We start from the raw sequence: 10653 nt of genomic DNA on the forward strand, positions 1-10653 counted from the left end.
CTGACGTTGCTGACCTGCTTGTATGGGCCGCGCTCCATTTGATGCGATTACGATGGGCTGCATTGGGCCGGGTCTATCGCACGGAAGATGGATAGGAGCCCCCCCTGTGCAGGCGCGTACTGCGTTCTCCACGGCACGAGCACGCCCCGCCCCTTCCTCTGACAGCTGGTGCATGCCAAAGAAAAACGGGACTGAATTTATGCCGATGATTATTTTATATACGGTTTACCTTTAAGTAGATGAGAATTCGAACTTGGTCAGCCAAGTTTCAGGTTGCTTTACGGCAAGTTCGTGCAGAGCTGCGGGCGGTCGTCTTCTGTTATTTGTTGAGCACGGGCAACGAGGATAAAGGGACACTGGCCAGCGAGTAGCGAAACGTGCCCAATCACCTCTAACTTCCGCTACGCTACGCTCTGGCTCTGCCCAGGTACGCCTACCTCACCTAGCGCCGGCGGCCACTAGCTACCTCCTGTAAAAACAGATCAACGGCAAACTGGCAGTCGGTTTACGGAGTTTCCGGTCAAAGCCGCAATCAAACCAAACCAGATTAAAAAAACACAAAGACGAATCGTCTGCCTCGTTGGCGAGTCCAAGCGACGACTTCACAGCCCACGTCACCCGCGCGGCCCCAAGAAGCCCGGTCAAATCCCCGATACGTGCACGGCCGCACGGGCATGCGTAGCACAAGCGCGGCGCGAAACGGCGCCGACGACGACGACCGACTCGTACACCACCGCGGCCACCCCGTCCGTCTCGGCTCCGCCTGGTGCAGGCGCGTCCTGGGCACAACACGGCACGACGCGCCCCTTCCTCACCGCGCCAACCAACCTCCTCGTCCCCATCCGGCTATCCCCTTCCCCTCCCCCACCTCACGCTATAAATAGCCGCCGTCGCAACGGTCCGCTCCTTCCCCTCCGCCGCCTCGCGTCCCCCGCTCGCGCGCGCGCGCCGCGTCGCACCGCGTGCCCGGTGCCCCTCCCAGGCCCCGGCCCCCAGCACGGCCGCCGCCGCACCGCAGCAGCAGCGGGAACCCCCCCCCCCCCCCATCCCAGCCGGCGCCATGGCGGTGGACCGCGTGGTCGAGGGAGAGGAGGCGTTCGAGGAGGTGGACCCGACGGGGCGGTTCGGGCGGTACGCCGACGTGCTGGGGCTCGGCTCTGTCAAGAAGGTGTACCGCGGCTTCGACCAGGAGGAGGGGATCGAGGTGGCGTGGAACCGCGTCCGGCTGCGGGCGCTGGCCGACCGCGACCCCGGCATGGTGGATCGCCTCCACGCCGAGGTGCGCCTGCTGCGCTCCCTCCACCACGACCACATCATCGGCTTCCACAAGGTGTGGCTCGACCGCGACGCCGGCGTGCTCAACTTCATCACCGAGGTCTGCACCTCCGGGAGCCTCCGCGAGTACCGCCAGCGCCACCGCCACGTCTCCGTCAAGGCGCTCAAGAAGTGGGCGCGCCAGATCCTCGAGGGCCTCAACCACCTCCACACCCACGACCCCTGCATCATCCACCGCGACCTCAACTGCAGCAACGTCTTCATCAATGGCAACAACGGCCAGGTATACCTTCTAGGCTTCTACACACGATTGCCAGTTTGCCCCAACCCTAATCCCCTCCCCTCCTCCGCAAATTGCTCCCTTCGCTTGATAGATCCCTATCCCTTCATCAATTAATTCGAGCAATTTCTACTGCGTCCGAGGCCATCTGCGCGTGATTGTGTTGCGTTCAATTAGAAAAACGCGACAAGATCAGATTTTTAGGATTTTTAATGGGAATAGGATAATGGTAGGTTCAATTGAAAATTTGAATTGGGCCAATTTGTTTTGTTGCTGGTTGTTGGTGCTGCTGCTCGAGATGTACACCGACCCGTGCAATAGGGGCACTAGGCGATTAGCGGCGGGCCCCTCCGGTCTCCTTTTCTGCTTCTTTTCTGTGACGAACCTGTAGCTCTCTCGTCAGGCAGGCGAGAGAGATCTGAAAGGCATCTCGAGCTGGAACCTAAGATACGCCCGCTTCCGAGCTGCGCCTTTGGAATAAAGGAGGACGCCCAAATGATGCACGCCTGGGCGCGCTTTAATTTTGCTAGTATACGTTAATGGCGACGATCGCTTTCTCGCTAAATCCAGCTAAGCTAAGCAAGAGCCGTCGGCGCGCGGGCGCCGCCGAGATTCCGCACGCGTTGCTTGCTTAGCTTTGCTTGCCCTGTTGGATTGGATGCCGCCTGCGTCTGTTAGATGTTGCTTTCGATCGAAGCATGCAGCTGATGGGGTTGCTGACGTGGACCATTGATTTGCAGGTGAAGATCGGCGACCTCGGGCTGGCGGCGATCGTGGACAAGACGCACGTGGCGCACACGATCCTGGGCACGCCGGAGTTCATGGCGCCGGAGCTCTACACGGAGACGTACACGGAGTCGGTGGACATCTACTCGTACGGGATGTGCGTGCTGGAGATGGTCACGCGTGAGGTGCCCTACTCGGAGTGCGGCAGCGTCGTGCAGATCTTCCACAACGTCACCCGGGGCGTCCCGCCCGCCGCCCTCAAGCGGCTCAAGGACCCCGAACTGCGCGGCTTCATCGAGCGCTGCATCGGCCAGCCGCGGAACCGGCCCTCGGCCGCCGAGCTCCTGGAGGACCCCTTCTTCAACGGCATCTGCAGCGGGGACGACGACGCGCTGGCTGACGCGGCCACCGTCGTCGCCGGCACGCCCGTGCCGCGCCCCAGGAGCTACGTCGACGACCTCGCCGGCCTCCGGCTGGACTGACCGTTCCAAGCAGTCAGCTTCTGATCAGATCAGTGCCGTGTTTTAGAATGCAGAGAAAGGCTGCTGGTCTTAGCGAACTAATTCTGGCCGGCGAGCGATTGCAAGTGTGTATAGATTACTTACGTCTCCCTGGCGATCGGTTGAGTAGTTTTCACTGTATCTGTACCAATAATTGTTATTGCCTTTTGGGCGAGGTGAAGCGCTGTATTTGACTTTGCTTCGTCCCAAAAAAATGGCTCCAGATTTGAGTTTCCTCCGAGCTGGATTACGAGCCGTACGCTCGTATCACCCGGGATGCTCAACAGCTGAGACAGATGTAGACGTGAGAGATGAGGCCAGCGTCCTGGATCTCCGGGGTCCTGGGGGCATGGGCGTATCCGCGTATGGCAGCAAGCCAAGCGTCGACCTCCTTCTCGAGTTTGTTTTTCCTTGACGCTTCAGGAACATCATGGGCAGGTAAATGACTGCAAGGTGCAGACAGACTGTCAGGCAATCCTGCACAGGTTAAGGCTGGATCTGGCACTCAAAATCCAGGTCTCAATCCAATTCACCAAACGTTTCTGGAAATGGGGCCATCTACTTGTGGGCCCTCTTCCTCATTGTCAGGCTACACCTGTTAAAAAGCTCAAGGGGTCATCAACTTGTAACTTGTAAGGCTGGCAGTGGCTTGCCTTTTGCAGGTCAACTGAGAGATGCTTATAGCATGGGTGATGATTACTAGTTCGGATAAACTATTGTATGCTCTGGGCAGCTGGGCTGATCTGCAAAGAGAGCTGGACCTGTTTGAGGGTTTGACCGGCTAACCGAGGCAAATCCAAGAACAACTCGGGCTGGGCCGGTTGAATGGCTTGCTGTAGTTCTATGGGCTGAAGTCATGAGGGGCCCAGATAGAATTCAGGACAAAGTCCAATAGAAAACGAATCAAAGCTTGCCTTATCCTGGATTCACAAGGTAGAAGGACATAGCACAACACTCTGGTATATCTAAATCAATCATGCTTGATATACCAAATTCAGACTGTGCAATTGGACCGAAATGGACATGTTAGGACTTTATTAAGAAAAGAATAATGTGCAAGGGCTACTAACCAACTATCTGGTGCGTGATTAGCTAGTGATCCTTCCCTCTTCTCCTTTTGTTCTTCCACTAGCAGTTGGACACCTGTGGCACAAAGTGCAAAATCTTGATGCTACATATATAGACGTTCAGTGCCAAATGTTTGCCATACCCAAGCTAGAGTCACTACCATGAAGAAGAAGAGAGAAAAAAAAGGAAAGAGAAAAATATGGCATAAATAGGATGGACAAAATACAAGTCGAAACCTGACACTTCTAAAAACTACGCAATTTGATCGCAAATCCATTCTAAAACTGTCGATAGCCTTTTTGTCTCGGAAGTTGCACTGCATTGTCTATCTCCTGAAAGTGCTCAAATGTGGATCACGGGCGTCGCCGCCCTGGCACGACGACCCGGCGTCTCCGGTCAGTCGCTTTCCACCCAAACAAAATCCACGTCCGGGGTAGAAGTTTCCCCGCCCCGATCTCGACGCGCCCCACGAGCGCCACGAGAGACGAGGCCTCGAGAGATCTCAACGCGCCCGTGCGGTCACACCCCACGCGCTGGCTGCATCGATCGGGAAGGAGCAGGGCGCACGGGAGTTTGGCGGCTTCCCGATGCTCCGTCACAGCGGGATGGTACCGGACGAGGACGACGACCTCAAATTCCCCAACCTCCCCCCTCCCCGCCGCCCCGGCGCCGGCCGATGCACGTCAACCCGATTGTTTATTGCCGACATTCTCCTCTACCCATGGCGATCGCCGTGCCGTGGCGCGCGGCCGCTGACCACGCCAAATGGCGAGATTTCGGCTGTAAACTATGCCGAGGACCGCGCCCTTCTCCAGTCCTCCCAACACTTGGAGGCTGGGGGCTACCGGGCGTCCAGGATCGCCGACGCCGTCCCAGTGACCGGCGACCGGCGAGGTGCCCGTCAGGCGTCCATGCCGTCATGCTCGCCGCTCGCGGCAGGTCAGAGCTGGAGCAGAGAGGTTGCGCTCCGGTGCCCAAACGAGAGAGTCCCTGGCGTGCGCGCCTGGTGAACGACGGGGCACACGTTGAACGGGCGACAGGGACGCCATCGATCTCGCGCTCGTGTTTATTCGCGGCTCCGCTCGTCGTCGTCAACCCGCACGCTCGCTTTATTAAAAAGAAGAAGGAAAGCCGTATGGAAGCGGAGCTGTCAGGGTTACGCACGCCGCCGGGCTGGTACGGCCCCCGTCTTGAGTTTCTACGGGCGAGTTCGTCAGGCGATTAGAAATTTAGAAAAATAAGCCGGTGCCGATCGGTCGAGTCATTGGGGCAGTTTTTTTTTTTAAAAAAAAAGCGAGGCTGTTTGTTCCCTCCAAGCAACTCCCAAGTCTTCCCAATCCTGTGCCGCCGATCGCCTGCTCTGTTCGGCTTGGACTTTCGCGGCATCTATTCGTAGGATCTGCTGACAGTGTGCTGCGGCGATGGCCGCTCGTGCCGTCTACGGCCCAGAAAGGTTTTCTGGTACGACCGGACGAGCATACATATCCTCTGGGTTTTTTTTCAATCCTGTCTGGTTGAGAATATAGAACGAATGAACAATTCAACGTTGCACAGTGGAAAGGCTGCATGCCGGTGGAAAGGCTGCAGCCCCGGCATCAAAATCAGGGTGCAGATCGACAATTTTTTTCTCCCCGGAACAACAGCACGTCACGTCGCGAGTGTTTTCTCGAGGAAGGAAGGCCGCACCGGCACGTCTCGCTACTACTTACCAAGTTTGCGAGTGCAAGAAGCCATTTGATTTGAGTCGGATCGAAGGCAGGGAAGAGGCACCCCCCAGCTTCAGCTTCATCGCCGGTTAAACTAGTGTTGACCCCCTCGGATCCTTACAAGCCTGCCCCCGTCGCGGCGGGCACGGGCGCGAGTCCGCCAGGGGAACGCCGCCGCTGCCACGGCTCCGCTCTGCTGCCGCACGCGCACCCAGGCCCCAGGGGGGGGAATAAGAAAGCTTGCACGAGGGGGCGATCCGATTTCCCAGCCTGAAAACTGGGGTTCAACCCCCATTCGTGCGCCCTCAGCCATTGTACCCTTTTGCACGCCTCCCTAGGTTACTTCCTCCTGCACTCAACGCGCCCGTATAATACTGCCGCTTATATGTACTGGCAGCTACCTAACCGGCGGAGGCTTGCAGTTCTCGCGGGGCCGAGCTGGTGCTCGTCGTCGCGATGAAGCTTGTGATGGCGGGGGTGGACTTGGAGACGGAGGTGGAGCTGTCGCCGGTGGCCAAGGCGGAGGCCGCCGCGTTTAGCCCGTATTCGAGTCCGAGCACGGCGCTGCTGCTGCAGAGGAGGGTCGTGGCATGGTATGGCTGCTTGAGCTCGAGCTCTCAGTCGCCCGTGTCCATGGCGGATTGCTCATTTGTCTGTTTGATTTTTTGAGTTATCCCCCTGATCAGCAGCTCTGTTGATGCAGGGCCAAGGAGACCGGGTCTCCGGCGACGGTCCGCGTTCGCGTCGCCGACAGAAGCTTCGATCTGCACAAGGTAAGGGCTTGCTGGAAAAATTTTGTGATCTTGTTTGGACCGAGCGAGCAAGCAGGTTTTATGACGATTGCTTGCCGGTGCAGGATCCTCTGGCGTCCAAGTGCGGGTACTTCAGCGAGGCGTGGCTCGAGTCCGGCGACGTCGAGCTGCCGGCGAGCTTCCCGGGCGGCTGCGAGGCGTTCGAGGTGATCGCGCTGTTCTGCTACGGCGACGCCGTGGCGCTCGACCCGTTCAACGTAGCGGCCGTCCGGTGCGCGGCGGAGTTCCTGGGCGTGGGCGGCCTGGGCGCGCGCTGCGACCTGTACATCAACCAGGTGGTGCTGCAGAGCTGGGACGACGCGCTCATCGTCCTGCAGCGCTGCCAGCCGCTGCTCCCCGTCGCCGAGGAGCTCCTCATCGTCAGCCGCTGCGTCGAGTCGCTGGCGTTCATGGCGTGCATGGAGATCCTCGACCCGGAGCAGCGGCGGGACCAGCCCGGCGCCGTCGGGGCGCGCGCGCTGGTCGGGCGCCGGTGGGACGCCGAGCTCGTCAAGGAGCTCGCCGCGCGTGACCTCTGGATCAAGGACCTGATCGCGCTCCCGTTCGAGTTCTTCGAGCGGATCGTGCAGGCGCTGCGGCGCCAGGGCATGAAGGAGAAGTACGTGAGCCCCGTCGTGCTCTTCTACGCCAACAAGTGGGTGCTCTCCAAGAAGACACACAAGTTCTGGGCGACCACCGACGAGGCCGTCGACGGCGAGACCGACGCCAACAGGAGGGCCGCTGCGATCATGGAGGGCGTCATCGCGCTGCTCCCCGTCGAGGCGGCCTCGGTGGCCGCGAGCGGCTCGATCCCGGTGGCGTTCTACTTCGCTCTACTGTCACGATCGCTCACCCTGGAGCTGAGCGACGAAAGCCAGACAAGACTGCGAGAACAAGTGGCGTCGAACCTGCAATTCGCTCGCGTGGACGACCTGCCGCTGCCGGAGCAAGAAACGGACCGGCCCATCGCCGACAGCAGGGAGGTGAGGGCAGTGGAGAGCATCGTTTCAAACCATGCCGTCTCCGTGCGAAGAAAAGGTGCGGAGGCCATCGCCGAGCTGTGGGATCGGTACCTTTTGCATATCGCTAGTGATCCGAAGCTCCGGCCGGAGAGGCTATCAGAGCTTATCGGCGTCATCCCGGCCGGCGACCGGAAGAACCACAACCATTTGTACGAAGCAATCAACACGTATTTAGTGGTAAGACAAGCACTCAGTGCTCGATCTCTCTCAGGATTGTCAGATCGTGACATGTTTAGACTGTTGCTAACAAAGGAGATGGTGCTAATTTTTATCGTGTCAGGAGCATCGTGGTCTGTCCGGTGAGGACAAGGCGACGCTGTGCGGGCACCTCGACTGCCGGAAGCTGTCGCACGAGGCGTGCATCCAGGCGGTGCAGAACGACCGGATGCCGCTCCGGCTGATCGTGCAGGCGCTGTTCGTGCAGCAGCTGCACACGCACCGCGCCTTCAGGGAGTGCTCCGACTCGTTCCGGTGCGCGCACTCCGGGGAGCTCGTCCCGGGCGCCGGCGCGTACACGCCGAGCCCCGGGTGCCCCGCCATCCCCACCAGCCAGCCCCTCAGCGGCGGCAGCCCGTACGAGAGCCACCACGCGCCACGCGACGCCAGGCTCCGCGCCCGCGACGACGCGTCGGACTACGAGACGGCCAGCTTCCGGATCCAGGCGCTGGAGCAGGAGATCATCTCGCTGAAGCGGACCCTGCAGCGGCACAACACCCTCAAGGGCTCGGCGCGCAGGGGCGGCGGCAACAAGGAGCCGAGCTTCAGGGTCGCGACTGACGCGGACGCGCCGGCGGCGATCAAGCGGCGGGCCGCGGTCTCCGGCAGCTGCATCGGGTCCATGCGCTGGGGCTCGCAGCGCCGGTGCGCCAGCAGGATCCTGCGCGTCTTCGCGAGGCTCGCCGTTTTCGGGAGGGGCAGGTCGAGGGGGAAACAGAGCAAGTGCAGGGCAGCAACAGAGCAGCTCAATTGCATGTAGAAGTGAGCAAACGAGGGAAAAAGGATGAGACTTTTGCTTGTGGGGTAGAAAGCACAGATGCTACTGTAGATTTGTGTGTACATAGTGCTAGCAATGTCAAAGATTTGGAGAGGTAGTTACTGTCAGGTGGTCATTCAGTAGAGACGGTCCAAGGACAAGGTACTTTGTTAGGTTAGCAACTCTGAACATCTGCATAGTTTATTGGGACACGAAAGTTTAGGTGTTGTTTGCACCTTATAAACCTTGGAAAATGGTGTTTCTCGTGGACTTCAGAAAAAAAATGGTTTCTTAAAGGGAAAGGGAACTTTAGGTCATTGAAATTGAGGTCCGGGAATTTCCCAGGAGTGTGAAACTAGGTAACTGGATCGGGGAGTTGCTCCAAAGGGTTACAGTACGTGTTTAGTTGGCAGCACAAATTAAAGTAGGTCAACACTGCACGATATGGGCAACGCACAACCAGCCATGCTTAAGCAATAAGCGTACTCGGCAAGCCCCATCAAGCCTAGTATGCGACTGTGTCCAATTGTCCTTGTCCATGACGGCATGCTACATGCCACACAATACATAGGCCAGTGCCCAGCGGTGTGCAGGGGTAGAGATTTCGATGTGTAATTCTTTTTCATCACCAGAAGGAACAGCAAATTTCAAGAAATTGTCGTGGAAATCCGAACACAACAATATCTTCCAAGGAATGGTTATTTTTCACCCAAAAATCCTTCACTTAGGAAGACTGAAATTCGTGAAATCAACGGATTTAAGAGCCTGGCACAATCTTCTCTTCCCTGTCACTCAAATTCACATGACCCAGCGTCATCCTAACATACACTCAAAACCAACCCGGCCCTAATCCGTAAGCATGACTAATCGTAAATCGGTAACCGGGCAAATACTCGGAGCTTGCAAGCCAAATTGCCAACTATTGTCGTCGCACGAGATCTTGTCAGTGCCTGTGGTGATTGTTTCTTGACATTACACATTTGCCCAACTATTAAATCAAGGATTAATTGATTTAGTCAATTCGCTAACAAGAGCTATGCCTACTGACTTTTAGAAGTACAATTGAGTATTTATTCATGATCCATTTGAGTATTCAGTCAACTTGTTAGGGTCTGACATTCATGGATGGAGCCAGGATTGCAACAATAGACGGGCCAAGCAAATTATATCAAACAAATTTCTGAAATATCAGGGCCCAAGAAATACAAGTTATAGCAATAGTATATGCAAACTATAGATCTCTAACCTAAATGTTTGGAGCCTGGGCACTGCCCCTGCCATCCCACCTCCCTGGCTGTTATTGCTACATTGTTAATATTATTATTGTGAAGAAAAATGGCTAAACTATTTTACTATTACTAATTAGAGGTCCCTTTTAAAGTCTCAACATCTAGATCCTAGGTGGACACTTAAAAAAATAGAGACAACATAGAAATTCTCACAAAAATCAGAAATATCCAACCATCAATTCGATAACTCTAATCATAATAGTTATTGGATTTGTTCAATATTTCCTAATAAATTACCCAGCTTTGCTATTATAAAAAAAATTTAAAGTAACCCCTAATCTTCACGTAAATTAACCACCTTATGCTATTATAAAAATAATGCAAATAACCCCTAAATTTGCATATAGTTTATCCAATTCTATCATTATTAAAAATTAAAGTAACCCCTAAATCTGAATCTAATTATATAATTATAATAAAATATTAAAGTGCACCGATATAAAATTCTAAATTACTAGTTCTATCATTATTAATGTATTATTTATATTATTGTTTATATAAAAATACTACTCACGATATGTGTCATCATGTATTCATGTATGATGGAAGACATAAGAATACCAATTCACAAATAAATATATATCAAACACATATGGAGGTGCGATGCAAAATAAAATCTATTGCAACTAGATAATGATAAATATGTATTTTAGAGTATGTGTTAAAATATTTAATAGATGAAAGAGGATATGAGATAGATAATTATAATTATTAGCTATAAATCTTATTTTTATATTAATTTTAATTAGTCCATGCAGGAGCACAGGTTGATAGGCTATTATGTGCAAACCTTTTTTCATGGGCACATCGTATAATCAATTTGACCTGGATGTTGCTTGCTGCGAAACTACAAATGGTACAACGGCCCTTGCTCAGATATTAACATTGCTAAATATAAGTTCTACTTATGACCATTACTAACGGTGAATAAGACGAGCATCTGAGTCAATCAGTCAGTCAGGTGCATTGCAATCGCCAAATATTTTGAACTCTTTTGGTGATCTTACCAACGACCTGAGGTCT

At 54.8% G+C, this 10653-nt stretch overlaps 2 protein-coding genes across 4 annotated transcripts; both read left to right on the forward strand.

Moving 5' to 3' along the window:
• The first annotated feature begins 1045 nt into the window (after positions 1 to 1045).
• Positions 1046 to 3006, forward strand: LOC112879601 (probable serine/threonine-protein kinase WNK5). Its single transcript, XM_025943940.1, has 2 exons — positions 1046 to 1558; positions 2296 to 3006. Exons 1-2 carry the CDS (start codon positions 1061 to 1063, stop codon positions 2761 to 2763), a joined length of 966 nt encoding a protein of 321 aa, XP_025799725.1. The 5' UTR covers positions 1046 to 1060; the 3' UTR covers positions 2764 to 3006.
• A 2604-nt stretch (positions 3007 to 5610) lies between these two features.
• Positions 5611 to 8637, forward strand: LOC112879686 (BTB/POZ domain-containing protein At5g48130). Of its 3 annotated transcripts, none has more exons than XM_025944051.1 (5): positions 5611 to 5893; positions 5978 to 6148; positions 6259 to 6328; positions 6412 to 7545; positions 7649 to 8637. In XM_025944051.1, the coding sequence occupies exons 2-5, from the start codon at positions 6012 to 6014 to the stop codon at positions 8342 to 8344; spliced, it is 2037 nt and encodes a 678-aa protein (XP_025799836.1). In that variant the 5' UTR covers positions 5611 to 5893; positions 5978 to 6011; the 3' UTR covers positions 8345 to 8637. The 3 variants fall into 3 exon arrangements, with proteins under 3 accessions (XP_025799836.1, XP_025799835.1, XP_025799834.1); XM_025944050.1 differs by having other exon boundaries at positions 5611 to 5869; positions 5953 to 6148; XM_025944049.1 differs by having other exon boundaries at positions 5611 to 6148.
• The last annotated feature ends 2016 nt before the right edge of the window (positions 8638 to 10653 follow it).

The sequence above is a fragment of the Panicum hallii genome, chromosome 2 (assembly GCF_002211085.1).
Source record: "Panicum hallii strain FIL2 chromosome 2, PHallii_v3.1, whole genome shotgun sequence".
Taxonomy (NCBI): domain Eukaryota; kingdom Viridiplantae; phylum Streptophyta; class Magnoliopsida; order Poales; family Poaceae; genus Panicum; species Panicum hallii.